Source organism: Sorex fumeus, unplaced genomic scaffold (assembly GCF_029834395.1).
Source record: "Sorex fumeus unplaced genomic scaffold, SorFum_2.1 ptg000072l, whole genome shotgun sequence".
Lineage (NCBI taxonomy): Eukaryota > Metazoa > Chordata > Mammalia > Eulipotyphla > Soricidae > Sorex > Sorex fumeus.
The window spans coordinates 44,045,058-44,071,517 of record NW_026606129.1 but is presented as its reverse complement, the minus strand read 5'-3'; the positions used below and the strand labels follow the sequence as shown (position 1 = coordinate 44,071,517).

Here is a 26,460-nt window from a genome sequence, read left to right as displayed (position 1 = left end):
ACATTGCTGTGAATCTTGACAATGCTTCAGTCAAAAAAGAAAATAGAAGCGTATTGGGCCTAGGAGTGGCTCAATGGCCAAAACATCTGCCACGTAAGTGCGAAGTTGCAGGATTGATGCCCTGGGCTACCCACGAAGACTTAGGATAGTCCCAAAGGCACTGCTGCTCTGGCTCCCAGCACTGCCACAGAAGCGCACTGTCACCAGCTCTCCAAAGTGTCTACGGGCTTCTAGGGGCAGCAAAAGACTGAGTCTGAGCACCACAGCCACGTGTGTATGCTCGACCCTTGTCACCGTGACAACACCAACCAAGGCCAAAGACTGGGGATTTGAAAAACATGTAGATGCAGATTAGGACTCGTTACTTACCTTAAAGAACTTCCAACATTGTCATTCATTTAAAACATTTTCTGAGATAAAATGGTAAATATTTCCCACCCTTTGCAATGTACCCGATCTATTCTACTATGTTGCTGTTGCACCTAGTAGTGGATAATTATAAAGGATAATTATGATTTATGGTTTAAACATATAATTCTCTACATAGGATTGAAGCTGTCTATAATTTAAATAATGAATGAGCCAGATAAGTACTTCAAAAACATTTGAAAAATAAGGGAGTCACAGAAACACAAAGTAGAGCGTAAATTTCGTTGATGGAATGAGATCATGTGGAATTGTCATACTGTACCATTTTTTGTGAGAAGTGTGTTTTCCCCCCAGGTAGTTTCCAGTATCTAAGTGATGGTACCTGATACTTCTCTTTCAGTTCTCGTCCTACTCCCAGAACTAGCACTTCAGTGGCCATAAGTCCTGGTGAGAACCTGACTCAGAATTCCCCCCAGAAGGCTTCTCCGACCAAGGTGAGCAGAGGTGGAATAGAAGGTTTTGCTTTGTTTTGTTTTGTTTTAGGCTTATAAGGATAGTAAAAGTTGATCTCTGAACAGTTTTTAATCCAAAATTTATAAGTAAGTTACCTTCCTTTTATGTATCACAGCTTTATTGAGCTATATTGGACAGGCCGTGTTATTCACTTATTTGAAGTGTACAATTGAAGGGCTTCTAGGGTATTCTCAGACATGTGCAGCCATTACTGTGTTCAGTATTAAGATACTCATCTTACAAAGTCAGCATTAGTTATTAGAATTCTGTTTTCATCCACCTTCTCTCCTCTCCTGCCCTTGGCAAGTGCAGTCTAAATTTAAATTTTGTGTAATGAAATAATATAATATGTGATGTTTTGTAGACTTTTTTTTCTCTTTTTGGGTCATACCCAATGCTCAGGAGCAATCCTCCCCTCCCCTGTTCTCCCCTCCCCTCCCTTCTCCTGTTCTCCCCGCCCCTCTCCTCCCCTCCCCTGCCTTCCTCTGGGTGGTGGGGGGAATCACACCTGGTGATACTCAGGGGTTACTCGTGTTGGTGCTTGGAGACCAAACTGGATGATGGTGTTCGAACTTGAGTTGGCTCATTCAAGGAAGGCACCCTGCCCACAATACTATCTCTCCAGCCCTTTGGACAGTTTCTGTGTAGGTGTTTGGAGCTTTTTCCTGACTGTACTTGGGACCACACAGTGTTGGGAATTGAACCTGGGTCTTTAGCATGCAGAGCCGTTTGAGTTATCTCCCTGACCCATTGCTATTGATTTCTGCCCCCCCACACACACTTACCATAATGTTTTAATATTTATCCAAATGGTAGCATTTTTTATTGCTATTCTTTTTTATTACCAATTAGTATTCTTTTGTATAGAGTACATTATATATACATTTTCCCATTCATTGGTGAAAGGACTTCTGGATTGTGAATAGTGTTGCAATAAACATAGAAGTGCAGATAATGTTTCTACTCTGTGTTTTTGGGCCACTAGGATCTATTCCCAGAGTGTTATTGCTGGATCATATGGAAGCTCAATTTCTTCTTTTTTGAGGAATGTCCATGCTGTTTTCCAAAAAGTCTGGACTAGTCGACATTCCCACCAACAATGAGTGAGAGTCCCTTTCTCCTCACATCCATGCCAGCACTAGTTGTTCTTGTTCTTTTTTTTATTTTTTATTTTTTTTTCCTTTTTTTTTATTAGTGAAAAACCATGAGGTACAGTTATAGGCTTACAAATTTTGTGCTTGGGTTTCAGTTATACAATGATCAAGTCCCCATCCCTCCACCAGTGCCCGTCATCCATCCCCATGGGTCCCAGCATCCCCCCCACCCTCATCCCCGCCCCCCCCCCCCCCGTCCCATCCTGCCTCTGTGGCAGGGTATTCCCCCTTGTTCTCTCTCTCTTCTTTTGGGTACTGTGTTTTGCAAGAGAGGCTTTGAGTGGCAATCATGTTTGGTCTATCGACTACTTTTAGCATGCTTCTCCCACCCTGGGAGGGCCCTCACAACACCCTTCATTTGGTACTCTCTTCTCTATCTGAGCTTCCTTTTCACCTAGAGCCTGTGGCTGGCCTTCCATTCATGGAGCAAAATTCCTGGTACTAATCTCAGCCATTCCTGTGTGTCACTCTCCCTTTTTGTTGCTTTATGTTCCCCAGATGAATGCAATCTTTCTGTGTCTATCCCACTCTTTCTTTTTTTTTTTTTTAATTTATTTATTGAATCACTGTGGGAAAGGTTACAAAGCTTTCAGGTTTATGTCTCAGTCATGCAAATATCAAACACATTTCCCTTTACCAATACTTATTTTTTCCCATGAAGAACCCCAATAAAACCCCACCCCCCACCCCTCCCCGTCCCTGTGAGGCAGATGAATTCTAGTTAACACTCTATCTGCTTTGATTAGATTGTTTCAATAAAAGATTCACCACTATTATTTAGAATTTCCCCCCCCCCCCAAATCAGACATGCTGAAAAAGCATTGTGAAGTGATTTGCTTTCTACAGCTGGGTTCAAGAATTAAATGTTGGTTTTGGATTTCTGCTATTTTACCTATTGACCCTGGAAGTATTTCTACTGAAAGTCAGATAGTTAAGAAATTGGTTTCTGTGTTCTGGAGTCGTGGCCGTGCTGGAGAGCCGCTCGTGGGGGGCAACTGGTGGCCTCGGTAGGGCGTGAAGGGCGGAGCAAAACGCCCCCCTTCCCATGAGGTTTTAGTCGCCCCCACACTCCCGGCTCATACCTGCTGTCCACAAGGCTCCCATGTGGCTGCCATCTTTCTTTCCAGAGAGGAGAGGGCGAATGGGGCAACACCCTTTCCCCTCCGGCAGACTTGATGGGCTGGATCAACGCATAGTCCGTTCACTTTTCTGCTCCAAGCTGCTGGGTTCTGCATTAAGTCCTTGTGCTTCTGGGGCCATGGCCGTGCTGGAGAGCCGCTCGCGGGGGGCGACTTGTGACCTCGGTAGGGCGTGAAGGACGGACCGGAACGCCCCCCGACCCATGAGGTTTTAGTCGCCCCCACTCCCCCGGCTCATACCTGCTGTCCACAAGGCTCCCATGTGGCCGCCATCTTTCTTTCCAGAGAGGAGAGGGCGAATGGGGCAACACCCTTTCCCCTCCGGCAGACTTGATAGCCTGGATCAATGCATAGTCCGTTCACTTTTCTGCTCCAAGCTGCTGTATCCCACTCTTTCTGACTCATTTCGCTTAACATGATACTTTCCATGTAGTACCACTTGCATGTAAATTTCATAACTTCATCTTTTCTAACAGCTACATAGTACTCCATTGTGTAAATGTACCAAAGTTTCTTTAACCAGTCATCTGTTCTTGGGCACTCAGGTTTTTTCCAGATTCTGGCTATTGTAAAGAGTGCTGCAATGAACAAACAATTGCAGATGTCACTTCGACTATACCTTTTTGCCTCTCTGGGATATATTCCCAGGAGTGCTATAGCTGGGTCAAATGGCAGATCAAATTCTAATTTTTTGAGAGTCGTCCATACTGTTTTCCAAAAGGGTTGGACCAGCCGGCATTCCCACCAGCAGTGAAGGAGGGTCCCTTTCTCGCCACATCCACGCCAGCACCGGTTGCTTTTGTTCTTGTGGATGTGGGCCAGTCTCTGTGGTGTGAAATGATATCTCATTGTGGTTTTGATCTGCATCTCTCTGATGATTAGTGATGTAGAGCATTTTCTCATGTGCCTTTTTGCCATTCGAATTTCTTCTTTGCGAAAGTTTCTGTTCATTTCCTCACCCCATTTTTTGATGGGGTTGGGTGATTTCTTCTTGTGGAGTTTAACCAGTACCTTGTATATCCTTGATATCAACCCCTTGTCGGATGTGTACTTGGTGAATATCCTTTCCCATTCTGTAGGCTGTCTTTGTATTTTGGTCACTGTTTCTTTTGAGGTGCAGAAGCTTCTTAGTTTAAGATAGTCCCATTTGTCTATCTCTGTTTTCACTTGCTCGGCCAGTGACGTGACATCTTTGAAGATACCATTAGCTTCAATATCATGGAGAGTTTTGCCGACTTTGTCTTCAATAAACATTATGGATTCTGGTCTGATGTTGAGGTCATAAATCCATTTTGATCTTACTTTTGTGCATGGTGTTAGGCAGAGATCTGAGCCCACTTTTTTGCATGTAGCCGTCCAATTTTGCCAGCACAGTTTGTTGAAGAGGCTTTCCCTGCTCCATTTCACTTTTCTTGCCCCCTTATCAAAAATTAGATGATTATATGTTTGGGAGGAAATGTCAGTATATTCAACTCTGTTCCATTGGTCTGCAGCTCTGCTTTTGTTCCAGTACCATGCTGTTTTAATTATTACTGCCTTGTAGTAGAGTTTGAAGTTAGGGAGGTTGATTCCTCCCATTTTCTTTTTCCCAAGAATTGCTTTAGCTATTCGTGGGGGCTTATTGTTCCATATAAATTTCAGGAGTGTTTGCTCCATTTCTTTGAAGAATGTCATGGGTATCCTTATAGAGATTGCATTGAATTTGTACAGTGCTTTGGGAGGTATTGCCATTTTGATGATGTTGATTCTCCCCATCCATGAACAGGGGATATTTTTCCATTTCCTCGTGTCCTCTTTTATTTCCTGAAGTAGCGTTTTGTAGTTTTCCTTGTACAGGTCCTTTACTTCCTTAGTTAAGCTGATTCCTAGATACTTGATTTTCTGGGGCACAATTGTGAATGGGATTGTTTTCTTGATGTCACTTGCTTCTCTTTCACTATTTGCGTATAGGAATGCCATGGATTTTTGGGTATTGATTTTATAGCCTGCCACTTTACTATACAAGCCTATTGTTTCTAGGAGTTTCTTGGTAGAGGTTTTAGGGTTCTCTAAGTATAGTATCATGTCATCTGCGAATAGTGAGAGCTTAATTTCTTCTTTCCCTATCTGGATGCCCTTAATATCTTTTTCTTGCCTAATCGCTATTGCAAGTACTTCCAGTACTATATTGAACAGTAGTGGAGAGAGTGGGCATCCTTGTCTCGTCCCTGACCTTAGGGGGAAGGGTCTCAGTTTTTCCCCATTGAGGATGATGTTTGCTGTAGGTTTGTGGTAGATGGCTTTAACTATATTGAGGAAAGTCCCCTCTATCCCCATTTTGGCAAGGGTTTTCATCATGAATGGGTGCTGGATCTTGTCAAAAGCTTTCTCTGCGTCTATTGATATGATCATATGATTTTTATCTTTTCTTTTGTTGATATGATGGATTATGTTGATTGATTTCCGAACGTTGAACCATCCTTGCATCCCTGGGATGAATCCCACTTGGTCATGATGTATGATCTTTTTGATGAGTTGTTGTATTCTATTGGCTAGTATTTTGTTGAGAATCTTCGCATCCGTGTTCATCAGGGATATTGACCTGTAGTTTTCTTTTCTTGCGGTGTCTTTGTTTCCTTTTGGTATTAGAGAGATATGGGCTTCATAGAAGCTGTTTGGGAGAGTTTCTGTTTTTTCAATTTCCTGGAAAAGCTTGAGAAGAATTGGCAATAGGTCCTCTTTAAATGTTTGGAAAAATTCGCTAGTAAATCCGTCTGGGCCTGGGCTTTTGTTTTTGGGAAGACTTTTGATTACAGTTTCAATTTCCTTGATGTGAATAGGTCTATTCAGGTACTCTATATCTTCTTGATTCAGCTTTGGGAGATGGTAGGAATCCAGGAATTTATCCATTTCTTCCAGGTTCTTGTGTTTCGTGGCATACAGACTTTCAAAGTAGTCTCTGATGATCTCTTGAATTTCTTTAGTTTCTGTTGTGATATCCCCATTCTTATTTCTGATTCGATTTATTAGGGTTCTCTCTCTCTGTTTCTTTGTGAGTGTTGCTAGTGGTTTATCTATCTTATTTATTTTCTCGAAGAACCAGCTCTTGGTTTCATTGATCTTTCGGATTGTTTCTTTGTTTTCCATGTCATTGATTTCTGCTCTAAGTTTTATGATCTCTTTCCTTCTGCCTGATTTAGGCTCTTTCTGTTGATCCTTTTCTAAGGTCTTGAGCTGTGAGGTCAAATTGTTTATGTGCATCGTTTCTATCGACTTAAGATAGGCTTGCAGAGCTATAAATTTTCCCCTTAATACAGCTTTCGCTGCATCCCATAAGTTCTGGTAGTTTGTGTCTTCATTCTCATTTGTTTCCAGGTATCTTTTGATTTCATCCTTGACTTCGTTCCTGACCCACTCATTGTTCAGCATCGAGTTGTTTAATTTCCAGGTGTTTGATTTGGTTCTCCGTGTCTGTGTGTGATTCACTTCTATCCTCAGTGCATCATGGTCTGAAAAGATGGCTGATACTATTTCTATCTTCTTGATTCTGTTGAGGTATGTTTTGTGTCCTAGCACATGGTCTATTTTGGAAAATGTTCCGTGCGCACTGGAGAAGAATGTGTATTCTTTCTTTTTGGGTGTAAAGCCCTGTATAAGTCCATAAGCCCTTTCTCTTCTATTACTTCTTTCAAAGTCAATAATTCCTTGCTGGGTTTTGTTCGTGTTGATCTATCCAGAGGTGATAAGGCGATGTTGAAGTCTCCAAGTACTATTGTGTTGGTAGTGATGTCCTCCTTAAAATCTGTTAGCAGTTGTTTTAAATATTTAGCTGTTCCCTCATTAGGTGCGTATACATTTAAGAGTGTGATTTCTTCCTGTTGTACGTATCCCTTGATGAAGAGAAAATAGCCTTCACTGTCCCTTCTAATCTTTTTCAAGGTGAAATTAATGTTGTCAGATACTAGTATGGCCACCCCAGCTTTTTTGAGGGAGTTGTTTGCTTGCAGGATTGTATTCCATCCTTTGACTTTGAGTCTGTGTTTGCTCTGGCTGTTGAGGTGAGTTTCTTGTAGGCAGCAGAATGTTGGGTTCTGTCTCTGTATCCATTTTGCCACTCTGTGTCTCTTAACTGGTGAATTTAGACCGTTGACATTGAGAGAGAGAATGGTTATGGGGTTTTGTGTCATGTTTCTGTGCGGGTGTGTTGTGGTTGTAGGGTTTGTCTTTTCTTATAGTAGCCCCTTTAGGCCTTGCTTTAGGTTTGGTTTTGAGTCTATGAAGTTCCTGAGCTGCTGTTTATCTATAAAATAATGTACTGTTCCTTAGATTTTGAGGGAGAGTTGAGCCGGGTAGAGTATTCTTGGGGAAGCATTCATTTCCATGAGTTTTTTGACTATATCTCGCCACTGCCTTCGGCTTGTAGGGTTTCCTCTGATAGGTCTGCTGTGAATCTAAGGGATGCTCCTTTGTATGTGATTTCCTTCTTTGCTCTTGCTGCTTGCAGTATTGTGTCTCTATCAGCAGTATCGATCATTCTAAGTATGATATGTCTTGGAGTGTTTTTGTTGGGGTCTCTTTTAGCTGGCACCCTTCGGGCTCCTTGAACCTGAATGGCTGCATTATGCAGCTCTGGGAAGTTTTCAGCAATGATTTGTTTGACGGTGTTTTTTTCGTTGGGATTGTTTCCCTGAGGTTCAGGTAATCCCATGATTCTAATATTGTTCCTCTTGGAATCATCTGCTAGGACTCTGATTCTCTGTAGAGCCATTTTGAGGTCCCTTGCCAGTGTTTGTTGTTGCGTGTTGGCTTGTTGCAGCTGATCTTCCAGGTCACTGATTCTCTCTTCAGCTGCGGTCATTCTATTTTTAAGAGAAGAAACTGAATTTCTCATTTCATCTATGGAATCTTTTAATCGTGACATTTCTGCCCTCATTTCTTCTCGTAATTTGTCTATTTTTTCTGTGGTGTTACTGGCTGTCTGTCTGACTGTTTCATTGAGTTGATCGAACATCTTGATGACTTCGTACCTGAATTCTATGTCAGAGAGGTCCCTTAGGTGAGCTGTATTGACAGAATGGTCTAGATTGTTTTCATTGTTCTCCCCTTGTGTTGGAGATTTTCTTTGTTTCTTCATATTGCTGAGTAGGTTGGGTTACTAGATTCCTTGGGTACTAGGTTCCTTAGCGTGGGAAAACAACCTGCGGCCACGTTAGCGGCCGCCCGCTGGAAATTAAGCCACGCCCACTTTTGAGGCCTCGCCCACTTTGAGGAGGCCACGCCTCTACAGAACCCTGGGTTTGGGATGAGATGGGCGCCGCCGTCAGGTCAGGAGTGAAGAGGGCAGGGCAGACGCTCAAAACTGCTTCTCTTCAGGCATCACGGGGGACACCTGGGGTCCTGCAGGGAAAGATGGAGGTCCCAGGGTCGCGAGCCGGCAGCTGTTCTGACCTGGAATTAAGATGAGATGGGCCGTTCTTGTTCTTTTTGATGTGTGCCAGTCTCTGTGGTCTGAGATGATCTCTCATTGTTGTTTTGATTTGCATCTCCCTGATGATTAGTGATGTGGAGCGTTTTTTCATGTGCCTTTTGACCATTTGTATTTCTTTTTTGAGGAAGTTTCTGTTCATTTCTTCCCCCATTTTTTGATGGGGTTGGGTGTTTTTTCTTGTAAAGTTATGAGTGCCTTATATATCTTTGATATATATCTTTGATATTATCAGGCAGGTATTGGGTAAATATTTTTTCCTATTCTTTGGGCTGTCTTTTTATTTTGGTAACCATTTCTTTTGAGGTACAGAAGCTTCTTAGTTTAATGTAGTCCCATTTGTTTCTCTTTGCTTCAACTTTTTTGGTTAGTGGTGTTTCATCTTTGAATATGCCTTTAGCTTCAATGTCATGGAGGTTTCTGCTTATGTTTTCTGAGTGCTGAAAGTAGATAGAGGGTTATACACAATAACCTGTCAGTGCCTGTATTGTAAACCCTAATGTGGGGGGAGGGGGAGAGAGAGAGAGAGAGAGAGAGAGAGAGAGGAGAGTGTCTGCTGCAGAGGCAGCAGGCAGGGTTGGGGGATAGGGCAGTGGCAGGAGGGAAACTGGGACATTGGTGGTGGGAAATGTATACACTGGTGAAGGGATGGGTATTTTATTCATTAACATTTTATTCATTTATTTATTTTTTATTGAGTCACTGTGACATATAGTTACAAGCTTTCATGTTTGAGTTTCAATCAAACAATGATCAATCACCCATCCCTCCACCAGTGCACATTCTTCACCACCAATCTCCCTAGTATACTCCCTCCCACCAATCTGCCTTTCCAACCTTCCCCCTGCCTCCATGGCAGACAATTTCCCCTATACTCTCTCTCTACTTTTGGGCATTATGGTTTGCAATACTGATACTGAGAGGTTATCACTTTTGGTCCTTTATCTACGTTCAGCACACATCTCCCATCCCAAACGATTCCTCCAACCACCATTGTCTTAGTGATCCCTTCTCTATTCCAGCTGCCTTCTCCCCCAACTCATGAGACAGGCTTCCAACTATGGAGCAATATTCCTGGCTCTTGTATCTACTGTCCTTGGGTGTCAGTCTCATATTATTTTATACTCCACAAATGAGTGCAGTTCCTTCTATGTCTGTCCCTCTCTTTCTGACTCATTTTGCTTAGCATGATACTCTCCAGAGACATTCTATTATCGAAACCCAATATTAAGAACTTTGTAACTTTGTATCTCATGGTGATTCAATAAACATTATTTCAAATTTTAAAAGTAAAGAATAATGTGACTGTGAATGTTTCTGGTTTTGGGTAGGACTTGGTCTTAGTTTCCTTTTATATATGCAGGAGTGTAATTGCTGGATCAAATGATTACTCCAGGTTTAAAAGGAACTTTAAAACCATTTACCAAAACAGATGCATAATTTTACATAATCACTGGCAGTGAATGAGGTCTCCACTTTTTATATGCTATCAACACAACTTGCTACTGTCTCCTTTCTAATTTCTTCTTCTTTTAAAAAATTCTATGTAGTGCCAAGGGATTGAACTCTTTGTTCTGATAAAGCTGCTTTTTTTTTCTATGCCCTGCCTTGGCTGGGGCACCATGTTCTTTACCCAGGTTTTTGTAATAATTCTCTACTAAGTGCTCTCCCCACTACTTACTCCCTTCCACTCACTTTTCCCCTGAAAGCAGTGTGTTTTTCTTTCATTAGAGAGAATTTCCTTGATGATATCTGTTTTCTCTTGAGCAATCCCAGGCATTATTTTATCTTTTATTTTTCCTCCTTTCTTTTTGCAGTGTAGGGAATTGAAGCCGTGGCTCCATATATGCAGGGCAAGTACACTTGTGCTGAGCTACAACCCCGACACCACCAGACATTTACAAAAATTTAGCGTTTATTATTATTATTCATTTAAACAAGGCCTAATTTTGTTCTCATTTCAGATTGCAGGTGGCCAGCTGACACAGCAGGAACTGGAGTCCCAGATGAAAGAGCTTATCTACACAGACTCGGATCTTGTGGTCAGCCCAATTATTGACAATCCGAAGGTGAGGAAGATGCGCTGACCCCAGGTTGAGTTGTTGATGTCACTGAGGTCCAAAGACTAGGTGACAGGCCGGTTCCCTAGATTCTTGGCTCGCATTGCTTTCCTATTTCCCTTGTCTGCATTTATTTATTCATTTTTGTTTTGGTTTGTTTTTGGGCTACATCTGGCTGTGCTCAGGGCTCGCTCCTGGCAGTACTTGGAGGATGATATGGCCATATAGGGTGTCAGGAATTGAACCCGGGTTGGCTTTGTGCAAATCAAGCCCCTTAGCCATTGTCTCTTGTCTGCTTGTCATTGCCTCTTGCCTGATTTTGTTCAACTCATGTTGCTTGTCTACATTTGTTCTCCTTTGTTGTGTGTGTGTGTGTGTGTGTGTGTGTTTTGTTAAAGTTGTTTTTTGGCCACACCCAGTGATGCTCAGGGTATCTGCCCCATTCAGGGTACCATGTGTTCTTGGGGATCAAACCCAGGCCTCTCTCTCCTGCCCACATGTTGACATTTCTACTCCTACCCTGTCTGTAACCCTCTCTTCCTACCGTGTCTTCTATTTCATGGAAAGGCTGTGTTTTCTTTCCTTTTTGCTTTCATCTCCTGTAGATCAGTCACTGGGCTGAAGAACGACTGCTGTCTTCTGGTCTAGATCACCCTTGACCCCAGACTATGGGGAGAAGGACAGAGACAGAAAGGAAATCTAGTTGGGAAGGAAGAAGTTAAGAAAAGGAGTGATGGGGAAGAAGGGATCAGGGGTCTTGGGTACATGGTAATGTGGGAGAGGCTCAACAACACTGGAAATACTACAACCACTAAACGTTAGGCAGAGTATCCTGCCTCTGCGCCTGGCTGTTCTCACCGGGGCCCCTTGGAGGAGGGTGCGTTGAGTTTCCCTCCCCACCTCGAGCAGAGCCCTGGTAGCCGAAGACCTCAGGTTCCAGTCACAGCCATGCTTAAGACCACTCTCCACATGTTTGGATGAGCCTCACGCATGAAGGAACTGGCAGAGAAACCCAGATGTGCGGGACCTGGGGCGTAGATCTTCAAGCCTGCTTGGATTGGGACTGGGCCTCCTCCACCCAGATCTCCCATCTTCCAGTATGTAGGTGTTATATCCACCAACTGCCCCTAGTGCCGTGTAATCCCATCAACCGCCAAGACCCGGAGACTATAAAACCCAGCTCCCGGTTGTGTGTGGCCGCATTCACGGCCGTGTGACATCTTATTATCTAGTTGTTATTCTGGAAAACCTGGCAGGCTACCAAAAGTATCCTGCCCACACGGCAGAGTCTAGCAAACTCCCTGTGGTGTATTCGGTATGCCAAAAGCCAGTAACAATGATGGGTCATATTCTCCTGACCCTGAAAGAGCCTCAAATGTGGCACTTTCTAAAATCTCAGGGCTAGGGCGAAGGAGACATTACTGGTGCCTGCTCGAGGAAATTGATGAACAACAGTATGACAGTGATACAGTGATACCAAACGTTAAAATGTGCCCGTGAAGGTGGTAGGTTGGGGAGGGAGTGTGGGGCAGCAGGGAACTTGGAAACAGTGGCAGACGGAAGTTGAGACGGGTGGTAGGATTGGTGTTAGCAATTGATAGTTGTCTAAGACTCAGCTTTGAATAATTTTGTAAATCATGTACTTTAATTACATAAAATTACTTAACATTTTTAAAAAGCATACTTATACTTAATAGCTCATTAATTTCCATGTAGCTATTTCACTCATTTGTTAATGATTATTTGGGGGCGGGGGAGGTGGTGCTGGGGGCACACGCAGCAGTGCGGAACGGCTTACTTCTGGCTCTCCGCCAGGATCACTGCTGACTGGACCCTTCAAACATAGCACTTAGGGCAGCTGGTACCATGAGGGGAAGGACAGGGCAAGCCCCCTTCCCCCCTAATACATGATGTCTTAGCAGTTGCTGTGAGTCCTCTAACTTTCCCCCATGATCAGGGTCACGGAGCTTTGAGAGGCTGGTGCCCGTGTGGTGGCCGTGACCACTCCCAGTAGCCTGGTGCACTGCTTCGGTCAGCTGCTCTGATTGCTGCAAACAGGGAGGCTTGAACTCCCTGGGGTGCATGGCTGGTCCCTTCTGGGTTGCCCAGATCTGTAACCAATCCCAAGTTTGGGTGCTTGGTGTGTGAAGGATGAGAGACAAGAGTCAGTGTGTGTGTGGGGAGGTTGGGATGGGAGGGCTTCTGCAAGTACTAGCAACCTGAGAAGATGGTGGGCTTGTTCCCCCAGCCTTCCTGCTCTCAGGCTGGAGTTCGTGGTGTGTATGGCTTAAAGGCTGGTAGGGAAATGAGTTAGCAGAAAATTGTGGGAAGTGGGTCGGTGGGAAGAAAGAGTCTGATAAGCTTCAGGGATCTTTTCAGAGGGCCTGGTGTTGGCATGACTCTGGGGCCAGAGGAGTCCTTGGGCACGATAAGCTCTGGGACCGCTCAGAGAGTCCGTTGTTTGCTCTTCCTCCAGCCCCATTCCCTCCAGGCACCTGTCTGTGGCTGGACCTGGTCCAACATCAAATACACAATGTCCGAGAAACATCTTTTCAGATTGGGAGGCAGGACTAGGGCCCAGGGGAAGGAGAGATGATAAGAAGTAGATCTGTGAGGAAAAGGATGGGGTTTCTAATACCCGCTGGCGTACAAGACCATACCTTGTGAATGTGTCAGTGCCCTAGGATGGATGGTGGGGGCCGTGTGGAGCTTCAGAGACGTGGTTTACAACAGGCTTCTGACCCAGGTGATTTCTGTGGCTTCATGACTTGGGAATGTAATACTGTGTTGCCAGTGGCTAACAAGTGCTCTCCTTTAAACTTTTATTCCTTAGTCCTTGTGCTTTTTTTCAGTCTCTGGCACAGTCGTTTTCCACTATTGATTTTGTATTTTAACTTTCTAGCATTCAAAAAGGTCTCTTTCTGTGTTGATAACTGTTTCCATTTATTGGGGGATGTTTCTGCAGGTTAGATCAAATGAGATCTTGGATCCATGTTTACTTACCGGATAGACAAGATTTAATATAGATATCCCAGCTGTTTTTTTCATTAAGAAACTAATGTTTTTCACAGTTTCAGTGGCCCAGCAGGGTCACTGTATATAATGCTCTTTGATTTATAGTAGGGTATTTTCCTACTGGATCTTCAGGAATAATTTGAAATATTTTTTTCCATATTCTCTCTATCTATCTTATTGTAACCATGCTTATTTGTTTCTGGGGAGCCTTATTTGATGGAGGCTTAAAAAACACCTTTTTATTTCGATCTAATTTTAGACTTAGAAGGTTCTTTTCAGATAGAAACTGCCTCAAAAATATTACAACTTAAATTTTTTTTTAAATTACAGATAATGAAGCAACCACCAATTAAATTTGATCAGAAAATATTGCATCTACCATTGCATTCAGGTAGGATTATAAAGACCATAATGAAATATGTGAACACTTTGTGGATACAAATCGAAAATTTAATCATAAATGAAATACTTTGTTTGTGAATAGCTAAATTCTTGTTTTGTTGCCAGCTGGCTCTGTTTTTGGGACAGTGTTATGTGAATTATAAACAGTCTATACTTTGTTTCTGTCTGCTGTATACTCCTGTGGGTAGGAAATTTCCTGTGGAGATGGGTGAGTTTTCCTGTTGAATGGGTGACTCTCCTGCCCTTCCCGTTGCAGAGCCAGTTGAATTTCCAATTTTTGTGGTGCCTTTCCGTGCAGGGGATTGGAGACCACAAAGAATTGAGATTCTACTTGAGGGATAGGGCAGTTAAGAACAGGCGCAGAGGATTCATTTTTTTTTGAGGGGGCCACCTCTATTGGTACTGGGGGTTACTATCGACACAGTTAAAAAATATCTTCAGGCAGAAGAGATGGACATAGAGGAGAGTAAATAAAAGTATTATTCAATGAAAGAGAAATAAAAGTGTGAGAATTACATATTGGGGTACTTTGGGGTGTGGCATTGCGAAGTCACCTTTTTTCTTTGCCCTCATCCTTCTGTTGTGATTCTGTACTCCATTTCATTCTCTTGAAAAGCTCTCAGCATAAGCGGATTCTCATGCTTATTTATTATTTCCCCCCATCTCTAGTGGATAAATTAGTATTTCTAAAAGACCAAGACTGGAATGACTTTTTGCAACAAGTGTGCTCCCAGATCGACTCCACTGAGAAGAGCCTGTCAGCCTCGCGTGCCAAGCTCAACCTGCTCTGCTATCTGTGTGTGGTGTCTGGGCACAAGGAGCTCGCCACCCGCCTCCTGCACTCCCCTCTGGTAGGTGGTAAGGAGGCAAAGCAAAGACTCCTTGTCTGGTCCTGGCATTGGCACTACACCCTATCGCTCAGATAGAGACTCAAATAAGTGTTGCAACATGCAACTTCATTGCACTGAAAAGTGATTTATCATGGTCGTTGGCCTAACCAAATTAAGTTCTGGGATGAGCCTGAGGTCACCTAGCAGTTGCATAGACAGGGATTTATTTCAATTTTATTTTTATAAAGGTGTTCACAATAATTCATTGCATTTAATATTCAGATACCAATCCCACCATGGTGCACCTTCCCATCACCATAAGAGCAAAGTGTGTGAAGATTGTTGTGTTTCATCCCAGAGCCAAATAAGTTCTTGTATAAGAGATTTACAAGCATGTATGTTAAACCCAAACAAATGTGTGCTACTTTTGGTACATCAGTGGGCTAGAGTATGAGTGGTTGCTCTAGGCATTCTGAAATTTAGATTATAGAGCAGATTCACTCATGGGTAAGGCCTAGGTCGCTCTCTTCTGGAAGTTTTATTTCAGAGTCTCTGAATCTTGGCCGTTGATGAGATTATATGGCGCTAGGGGGCAGTTTGTGGGTGTTTCTGTCAAGCTATTGGAAAACTGGGGAGCTGGCGGGGAAAGGCCCAGTTCCTATCCAAGCGGGCTTGGAGATCTCATAGACAGGTATTTAAAGTATTTTGATGCCCTAGTATATAAAGTATTTTCTCACATATGAAAGCCTGAGACAGACTCCTTTGCATTAGCCATCGAGTGAATTGCCCTGGTGGAACAGGAATGCCTTTGCTGGAACTGCCTGGAAAAGCCCAGGTTTCTGTCTGAGGCAATGCTCAGGGAAGACCTTGAGGTTCTGAGCAGGTCCCTGCGGTAATTGTTTCTCGGACCATCTGGGTTCATCAGGAAAACCATGGTATTTGCCAGATGGTGTGGTCATCCTCAGATAGGATTTAGGATTTCCTATAGCTTGGGGCATTTTTCACAGTGGGTCCTCATTTGAAAGCTGGCTTGAAAGGATTTCAGTTCATTTGCTCTTAGGATACTGTTAAGGTTATTTATTTGGTATTTGGTGCTTGGTTTGTGTTGGGGGGATGGGGGATGGGCACATTTAGGAAATGGAGTAGGAGAAACTGAAAGTTCTTTGTTTTCTTTTCTGAAAAAAGATATTTACCATGAGCTATTCCTGGCATGGCACTAAGTTCAGGGAAGGGCTCTCTGGGTAGAACTCAGGGGGTCACGTGGTGCTGGGGATTGAACTTAGGCCTCTTTCATGCAGAGCATATAACCAGCCCATTGAGCTAGTTCTCTTGCCCTTGGTTTTAATTTTTTAATCTTATTTATATATTCAGTTTCTCTGCATATTTGTAGACCTCTCTTGTGCAGGACTCACATTTCAATTTTATATACTTTCACTTGTTAACTTGGAGATCACTCTCTTTATTGTAAAAAACAAACAAAAAAACCCATATGAGTAAATTGTACTTCTTAAATTTTTTATTCTAGTTCCAGTTGCTAATCCAGCACTTACGAATAGCTCCAAACTGGGATATGTAAGTAACATTTAAGATTTAATAAGTTATTCTTTGTTAATTATGATTTAGTTGAATTGTACCATGCATATCAAAAGCACAGTCAGCACTTATAAGTTATATTTGGAAATTTGATACTCAGAATCATAGAGTTTCTATAGGTATTCTGATTATGTAATTTAAAACTGTCTCAAAAAACAGTTTTGATCCCGATATAAACATAATTCCAGGGTTATATAAACAACATCTGGAAATTCTATTAACTGTTACTCTTATAGATTTTTTTTAAATCAAATGCTTTTAATTTCTTGTGTTACAATTGAGTTCTACTTCCTGGGAAGTTTTTCCTTGCCACTCACTGTCTCTTTGACATTATTTAAGTTCTGTTGAAATTATGATCCGCAAACTTCTGATGGCAGGAAGCATTCTTTTTTTCACTTTTTTGGCTTTGTTTTTGGGCCATACCTAGGGGTGCTTAGGATCTATTTCAGGTGCCTTGCTCCTGGTGGTGGTTAGGGAGCCTTGTGGTGCAAGGGACCTAACCTGGGCTTCCTGCATACGAAGTGTGTGTGTGCTCAGTCCTTTGAACCATCTCCCTGGCCTTGGGACTTCCTTTCTGTTTCTATCTACACTTGGTAGTACTCAGGACTTACTCCTGGCTCTGTGCTCAGAGATTATTCCTGGCAGTGCTTAGGGGACATACATAGTTTAAGGGATCGAACCAGAATCGACTGCTTACAAGGCAAGTGTCTCACCCCTATACTGTCTCTCCAAGTCCCCTGGTACTTATTGGAGCATCATGCCAAGTCTTATGGAGCAACATGGTGTTTCAACATGCCATGGCAAAAAGTTCATCAATAAAGGTGTCAGAAGGCTTTTGACTGTGGTTGCCCAGAGGAAATTGGTTTAATGACCTTTTTGTGTGCCTCAGTGCCCTGAGTAGTCTATGTGTGATATTGAGATTGCATGGGCTTAAAATTCAGACAGACTGAAGTATGATAATTTGCCACTATGACAAATTGCTTTAACCGCTCAACCTCAGTTTCTTTGTAAAGTGGAATAATGCATCAACGATATTGATATTTGGTAAGTTAACCCTCGGCTGAGACAAGTATATGAAATGCCTTGCTTAGTGCTTTATTCTTGGTGATACTTAGTATATGTTGGGTGTGTGGAGTTATTGCTCTTAAACTTGTTAACCCCTTTATTTTTGGAAAAGTACATGAAACATGAACATGAAGGAATGTGTGAAATGTGGTTGTTAGTGGTAAAGGAGTTGTTATTCTTCCCTGCCGGTAAATTGGGGGTGGGGGGCGGGGAATGGATATTCACAAAATGCCTTTATTATTTTTTGATCTTTCATTCTTTGTGGTTTATAATATTACGCTTCCATGGGAAAATAGAGCATTATAAGATTTTTCTGGAGACACAGTATAGAGGTTAAAGTGCTTGCCTTACACACAATGACTCCAGTTTGATCCTTGGCACTGTCTATGGTTCCCCAAGCACTGCAAGGAGAAATCCCTGAACACAGAGCCAGGGTAAGTCCTGAGCACTGCAGGGTGTGGCCCCCAAACGAACTGTAGCACTGTCCTCTCATTGTTCATTGATTTGCTTGAGCGGGCACCAGTAACGTCTCACAACAAATTGTGAAACTTGTTACTGTTTTTGGCGTATCAAATATGGGGAGCTTGACAGGCTTTGCTGTGCAGGCGAGATACTCTCTGTAGCTTGCCAGACTTTCCAAGAGGGGTGGAGGAATCGAACCCGGGTCAGCTGCTTGCAAGGCAGACGCCCTATCCACTGTGTTATCGCTCAAGCTCCCCCAAATAAAAATTAAATAAAAATAAAACAGTTTTCAGGTGATATTTGAACACGCTAGAGGCTTTGATAAGACTTTTTAGTGTACTTACTGCAAAGAAACCAATAAGGTGTAACACATTTCTGCTAAAATGTAAATTATATCCTTGAATGGGGTGCCCCCTACTGATTGAAAATTAGATGTTCTCTTTCTCTTTATGGTGATGCTAGGACTCTAACCCAGGGACTCATGCTTGGGAAGCATGCACCTTGATCTGAGCCACCTCCTGCTCCCTTAAAATGGACATTCTTGATTCTTTCCAAGGCCAATTTTAGTTTTAATTAAGAAAAATTGCAAGTAGTAAAAAAGATGATTGCTTTGCTTGAAGCTGCCTTGTACATTTTCTTTTTCCAGTCAGATATCACTTCTTCAAAGACGTGTGTGTGTGTGTGTGTGTGTGTGTGTGTGTGTGTGTGTGTGTGTGTATGTATGTTGATTTTGGTTTTTGGAAGTGCTAGGAGTTGAATCCAGGGCCTTACACATGCAAGGCTATTTTTCTTTTTTGTGTGTGAAGCGATAACACAGCAGGTAGGGTATTTGCCTTGCATGCGGCTAGTCGGCTTACCTGAGTTCAATTCCTCCACCCCTCTTGGAGAGCGCGGCAAGCTACCAAAAGTATTTTGCCTGCTCTGCAAAAGCCTGGCAAGCTATTCATGTATTCAATATGCCAAACACAGTAACAACAAGTCTCACAATGTTACTGGGCCCGCTAGAGCAAATCAATGAACAACAGGAGGACAGTGCTACAGTGTGTGTGAAATGAGATAATTTTTATTAAAATTTATTTAGAAAGATGTTAGGAGAGACAAAGAGAGAACTGTGTGTTCAAGAGAGAACACAGGCTTCTCCAGAGTAGAAAACTAAGCAAAGAGACATAGAGACAAGCAAGTGAGATATGTGTGTTAGGGAGAACACTGGCTTGATGACCAAGCCTCTCTTTCTCTCTTTCTTTAAAAAAAAAAATAGAGTTTTTCAGTTGTGAATTTGTTGCTCTAAATTTATTGTTTGAATAGATTTAATTATTTGTAATCAAGATTTCATTGTGATGAGAGCTAATATGAGATCTTCTATTCTTTAAATAAATGCTCTTAGTTATTAGTATTTTCATCTTTGTTGTTGTATTGTTCAGGAAATCTCATCTTTATTGCAGTGACAGGGATCATACTCTTGGTGCCTGGGATCACTCTCAGTGCTGTGAGGTGATACCAGGGATCAGGGATCAAACTCACGTCTTCGAATATGTAAGGCAGGTGCTCAGTCAAGTGAGCCAAGTCCCCTGAATTTTACTCTTTTTGTCTTGGAGTCATGTCCAGCTGTGCTCTGGGCTTACCCCTGGCTCTGTGCTCAGGGCTCACTACTAATGAGGTTAAGGGGGCCATATGTTGTGCCAGGGCTCAAACCCATGTTGCCTGCTTGCAAGGCCAGTGTCCTACCTACTATGCTATCTTTTTGGCCCGCCTACAATTATTTTGGGGAAGATATTAAATCTCTCAGAGGATCTGCTTATAAAAGTTGTTATCTTCTTCAGCTTTTTTTGTGGTTTCAGGACCCAGGTGTGTATCTTCTTTGGTGAAATGTCTATTAAGGCCTTTGGACCATATTTTCATCAAGCGTTTTTTCTTAATGAGTTTTGATTGGGTTCTTTATGGGAAATCAATTGTGTCTCTTGAAAATACTTTGTTTTAGTCTGTGTAAGTTTTCTTATTTTTTTCTTTAGAGTTAGAACTATGTGGCCTTAATGAAGTCCAGTTTATCAATGATCACTTTCATGGATTGTGTTTGGTGTTGGATAAAATCATCACTATACCTGAAGTCATCTAGATTTTCTCTTTTGTTACTTTAGAGAGTAGTTTTGTGTATTTCATATAGTTTGTGCTATGATCTGAGTTTTAATGAAAGGTTTAAGATTTTTCTCCAGACTCATTTTATTTTTTATGTGGTTGTCCAGTTGTTCCTATATCTATCATTTGGTCTATCTATGAATGCCTGACCTTCCATCCGTACATCCATCATCCATCCATCCATCCATCCATCCATCCATCCATCCATCCATCCATCCATCCTCTTCTGAGGAATTGTGGTCTTTGTGGAGTCTGGATGCATGTGTCACTCTGGTCATATTTTATTAATGGATGCTTGCATGTGTGTATTCATTATGAACTTCTCGTACTTGGGAGAAGACCAGACTATTTCCCCAACATGATCTGACTTTGTTGTATGGCATGTAAAGGTTCCTAAGTTGCATCCTTTGTAAGCTATAGTTTGAAACAGACATCTTTGTTTTGTTTAATGATGCAATCCTTCAGTTTTGCTTTGAGATTCACTGTGGAAATACAGCTTCACTTTTGTTTGGAAACATTGAAATCCCTAAGAATGATTTTTTTGTGTTGAGTTATGGCAGTGTGGGTCATTTTCTGGGGTCTTCCCCAAGTTCTGTTTGCTTTACTTCCCTTTGCCGTAAGTGCATTTATTAGAAAAACCTGAAAAGTGGGCACTCTGGCTGCTGTCCATACTGTTTAACCTATAAAATAGACGGTCATCACTAAATCAAAGAATGGGCTTCAGCAAGTCACAAGTCACAGTTCGTTTTTCCAATTCGAAACAATCCTTTTTACTGCAGTGATACTTATTTATCAACTATAATTTCTTCTAGATGCTTAAAGAAAGACCTTACTGGGGCTGGAGCGATAGCACAGTGGGGAGGGCATTTGCATTGCATGTGGCCAACCTGGGTTCGCTTCCTAGCATCCTGTATGGTCCCCCAAGCACTGCCAGGAGTAATTCCTGAGTGCATGAGCCAGGAGTAACCCCTGTGCATTGCCAGGTGTGACTCAAAAAGAAAAAAAAAGATCTTACAGAAACTAGCTTTTATTAAAGTAGAAGAATAGGGCTGGAGAGATGATACAGGAAGTAAGGCCAAACAAGAAATTAGTCAAACACGTAACTAATCCTGGTTTGAATCCCGGGCAGCACATACTACTATCTCCTGAGCACTGCCAGGGTGACTCAGAGACAGGAATATTTAAGATTTTTTTTTATTAAAGTACATACATGTTAATATATATATAATACATATATATATATATGTACCCTGATGCTAATTATGTACTTTAAATCTGAAACCACTGATCTGCTACTAGAAGAGAATTTTTGCCTTTACACTCAGAAATAAAGGGTTAATATCATCTTCTCCTCTCTGGTTAAGGCCTCTTTCAAATTTCATTTTCCATTTCACCATTAAAGCCTGACTTATTTAATTTTCATTGCAATTACAAATGGCTTTGCAGAGAGCATTGTTTGTGGTATCCTGGTATCTGTGAGGGAGATTTTCTCTGGGCTGTGTTCATGTGGGAGTGGGGGAGTGTATACATGCTCGTAATTATATCATTGAACTAATTTAGGTTAGCATTCTTGGTCCCTGACTCTATCAGAGCCTATTTCAGATCCTATTTTCTTTCATTCACAGACGGGCCAAGGTTGCTCGCGTGATTGGCTTATTGGTCTCCCACACGACTGAACTCCAGGAGAATGTACCTGTTATCGAGGTAATTTATATAATGACTGAAGTGTTATTGTCCTTGACTTTGCAGCTCTCACCCTTTGCTTAAATTTTGGACTTGTGGCAGTTGTCATAAAACAATGGAACTTTAGGCTCACACAAGGCAGTACATGAACAGCATAGTCTGTTACTTTGTTTTTGGATCATGCCCAGTGATGCTCAGGGCTTACTCCTGGCTCTGTATTCAGGGATCACTCCAGGTGGTACTTGGGGAACCATGTGATGCTGGGAATCAAACGGGGCAGTCGTGTGCAAGGCAGTCTCCTTAATCCTTTACTATTTCTCTGGCCCTGCAGTTTGTTATTAATGATGGTGGGTGCAATTAAAATGCTGTGGCCGCCACACTTAATAATATCAGTTATTTTTGAATGAGGTGTTTTGGGAAGGGAACAGGGAGACCCACATGGTGATGTTCAGGTGTTCATGGGATTCAAAACAGGCCTCCCACATGCAAAGAAAGCACTCCAACCCCTTGAACTGCTTCTCTGTCTCAAGACTTCATTACTTGTTAGTTATTTCTGACAGTAGCACTGGAGCACCGTCCTCCCTTTGTTCATCGATTTGCTCAGGCGGACACCAGTAATGTCTCCATTGTGAGACTTGTTACTGTTTTTGGCATATTGAGTATGCCACGGGGAGCTTGCCAGGCTCTGCCATGAGGGCGGGATACTCTCGGTACCTTGCTGGGCTCTCTGAGAGGGACGGAAGAAATCGAACCTGGGTTGGCCTTGTACAAGGCAAACGCCCTACCTGTTGTGCTATCACTCTAGTCCATTTCTGATAAGTAATCCCAGTATTTAATGGGTTTTCATATGGTAATGTTTTTATCTATTTTTACAAAAAAATTAATGTTTTTAGTCTCCAGAACCAAAGGGTTGTCTCATCACCTAGAGGACATGAGAAATTTTATACTTTATTCAATTGTTGACATTCTGCCTTCCCGCCCAGGCCCGGTTTCATGGAGTTCCTATGGAATTGGAGACTTCCTTCATTATTTATAAAATTATTTGACATCCTACCCCCATTGTCAACCAATTCAGATTTTGTTCTGACTTTATAGTCAATCTCACTTGACAATACATTTGAGCTTTTTTTTTCAAAATTTTATTAAAGCACTATGATTTACAAAGTTACTCAAAGTTGGGTTTTTGACATACAATGTTCCATCACTGATTCTACCACTGGTGTTTTGTCTATTCTTGGATAAATGAAGTACTAGTAAGTGTAACTCATCTTCCTTGGAAATTCAAGTTTAATGATTGTTTAATGTTGTGAAGTATTTTTTGGAAAAATGGACTCTTGTACAAGGATATGCATACTCTTAAAATTAATAATGGGGAATGGAGAAATAATATGGTGGGTAAAACACTTGCCTTGTACCCAGCTAGCTGGGATTTTATTCTGGCACCACATATAGTTTCCTAAGCACTGCTTGGTATGATCCTCAGAGTAGCCAGGTATGACCCCAAAACGAAACATTTTAGTGTCTAGTGATGTAAATGGTGTGTATATTATGTATACATATAATGGTGAGGTGTATATTATTTCAGAAGATCAAAAAAGGGAAGGGTTAAGGGAAATACTAAAGAGAAGGACAAATGTTTTATTTCGTTTAACTTTTCCCCTTTAAATGAACATCCGTTGCCTATTATGGGAATAGCACCTATGTATGCAGTAAGACCATTATTCCAGGTGGGGTCTCCTTTTGTTCTAGAATTTTATATAGATGATGTTTTATTCGTGACCCATATTCTTAGTTTTGACTTTCTTTCTTTCTTTCTTTCTTTCTTTCTTTCTTTCTTTCTTTTTTCTTTCTTCTTTTCTGTCTTTCTGTCTTTCTTTCAACACCCTAGCTTACAGAATAGTTCATAATACAGTTATGGGTATTCAGTGTTCCAACACCAATCCTGCCGCCAGAGTGATCTTCCGTCACCATTGTCCCCGTTTTCCCAGCCACCCCTCAAGCCCCCTTAGCATGCACAAACTAATTTATTTTATATTGCTTGTTACAACTAAATGAGTAATGAAATTATCAGATACTTCAGTGAAATAATATTTATGAAAATTGTTATAACTCACCATGGAGCCACTAAATCACTTCTATGAGGAGCCACTAACTCACCATGGGGCCACTAAGCCACTTATATGAGGTTTTCCTAAGCTGTTTGTTGCTAGTTGAGTCTTCTGTGCTATTTTTTGTTAATTGAGCTAGTTGGCTTTCATGTTATTTTCCCATCTGATTTGGTGTGCTCCTACTGGGCTGTTAGTGTTGTGGAATTTGGAGAGGTTGCACGGCAATATGCATGGCCACACACTTCGGAAACCCCAGAATATCTCACTGGGCTGTGAGTTGTGGGGTGTGGATGTGGCTGCCGGTGTGGATGTAGCTGCTGGGGTTTTTGGAAGTACAGAGGTGGGATGAGGGGAGGCTATCTGCCCCCACTCTGAGAAGACCCTAGAGTTCTCAGCAAGAAGATGCGTGTACCTGGAAGTTTTGTCAGTTAAGTGTCTCTGTAGAGATTAGCCGTGAAGCAGTGGAATCGAACCATTGGCACAGCAGCAGCTATGGGGTGTGGGTGCAGCTGCTGAGGGCTTCAGCAGGACGAGAACTTGGCCCGCCCCTTCCTGAGGGTGCCCCAGAGTTTTCAGCTGGGAGATTAGTGTACCTGTGGGTTTTAGCAGCTTGGCTTGCATCTCTTCCTAAATTTAGACGTGAATCTCTAAAGCTGGGCTAATGAATGAGTTTCCATGGTGGTGGCTGTGGGATGTGGGTTGGCATTCTTATTTATTTATTTTGTCTTTGTGTATGTATGTGTTTGCGTGTTTGCTTTTTGGGCGACACGGCAATGATCAGGGGTTTCCCATGGCTCTGCATTCAGAAATTTCTCCTAGACGTGCTCAGGGGACTGACCATATGGGAAGCTGCAGACTGAACCTGGGATGGTCACGTGCACGGCAGATGCCCTTCTCACTGTACTGTCATTGCAACCCTGGCACTCTTATTTTTAAACAAGTCTTTCTCATTGGTTGTGTACATGCACTGTCTAGGTACCATGGACATAGAGACAGAACAGTCCCCATTCTGACAGAGCTTATGTTCACAGGTGAGGAGAGATCATAAGTGTCTCTCAGAGGGTAGGTGATGACAAAGGCAGTGAAAAAGGCCATTGAGGGTTGGGAATGAGAGGCCAGCAGTGGCACTTTCTTTGGTAGATTGGTCAGGTGAGTCTGAAGAGCTTTATGAAGAGCATAATTGAGGAAACAAGCCCAGCTTCCTGGGGGAAGCACCTTCCAGACAGGGTGAAGAGCAATTGCAAAGGACCAGAGATAGGAAAATGCTTGGCATGCCAGGTAACAGCAGGAGGGAAATATAGCTCACCCGAGTGAGAGGCAGAGTGGAGGGAGGATAATGACAGGGCCAGGAGGCTGGATCATCTGGAACATCATGTCTTACCCAGGATGAGTGAGATAGAATTAGAGAGAGCAGTTTAGGAGGTGGTGAGTAATGACTAGTATGTGTGTGTATGTAGGTCTGTAACATAAAATACATGATAAATATAAATATCTCTTTTATGAGTAAAAGGATTTACACTTTTAGTTTCTGTGTAGATTGTGGAAGCATATTGAAAAATTTACTGATTACTAGGTATTGAAAGGCAGACTTTACTGATCAACTTTGGCCAATGTAAATTCTAACTCATGGAAAATGTCAGGGTAGTGGGAACTAAATAATATCAATACCATAATATTAATATTAATAATATTAATACCACATTGGCAAAATATAAAAAAATGCCACAACTCTAAATATTGCTGTAAGGACAGCAGAAGGAATGTTCATAAGCTGAAGGTAGAAATGTATGTGGGCACAGACCCTGAAAAATGCTCAGTGACCGTTTAAGAATCACCCAATCTCTGCCTTGTTATCCAACATTCCCCCTCTTGTAACCTTATCATATACCTGGTGGCATATACCAGAATGTCTATTCCTGGCATTATTTGCAATCACTATGCATTTTTTGGGGAAGTATTTGGGGCACATCTGTTGTTACTCAGGGCTCACTCCTGGATTTATGCTCAGGGATCAATCCTGGAGTTGGTCAGGGGACCACCTGGGATGCTGGAGAACAAACCCCGGTTGGCCACATGCAAGGCAAGCCCTCCTTGCCTCTGGTCCCCAAATCACTGTACATTTATTTTTTTTATTTTGGGGTCATAACCTGTGTTGCTCAAGGGATACTTCTGGCTCTTCACTCAGGAATAATTCCTGGTAGTCTTTGGAGGGACTGGGATGTTGGGGATCAAACCCTGATCAGCACTATGCAAGGCAAGGGCCCACTATACTATCTCTCCAGTCTCTTACTGTGCATTGTACATAACCCGTATATCCATTCACAGTAGAATGGTCCAAGTGTATTACAGTAACACCATGGAATACTTAATAGCTTTGTGATAATGCTGTGATGACAAGCCTCTGTGGATCTCATAGTCATAGACAGTTGACCTAGATGTCAGTAGAATATCTCCTGGGTGAAGACTTGGA

The 26,460-nt window shown here is 42.2% G+C and overlaps 2 protein-coding genes across 2 annotated transcripts in view; one reads left to right on the top strand and one right to left on the bottom strand.

The window, feature by feature from the left end:
* The window catches only part of ULK4 (unc-51 like kinase 4), a 583,905-nt gene that overhangs the window by 34,790 nt on the left and 522,655 nt on the right, over positions 1-26,460 (top strand). Inside the window, exons 12-17 of the mRNA XM_056128948.1 lie at positions 770-863; positions 10,604-10,708; positions 14,045-14,105; positions 14,786-14,967; positions 16,472-16,518; positions 21,825-21,903. Coding sequence (XP_055984923.1) covers positions 770-863; positions 10,604-10,708; positions 14,045-14,105; positions 14,786-14,967; positions 16,472-16,518; positions 21,825-21,903 — 568 coding nt within the window. The remainder of the gene's footprint in view (positions 1-769; positions 864-10,603; positions 10,709-14,044; positions 14,106-14,785; positions 14,968-16,471; positions 16,519-21,824; positions 21,904-26,460) is intronic.
* Positions 1-26,460, bottom strand: part of TRAK1 (trafficking kinesin protein 1) — a 307,958-nt gene that overhangs the window by 267,619 nt on the left and 13,879 nt on the right. The window lies entirely within an intron of this gene.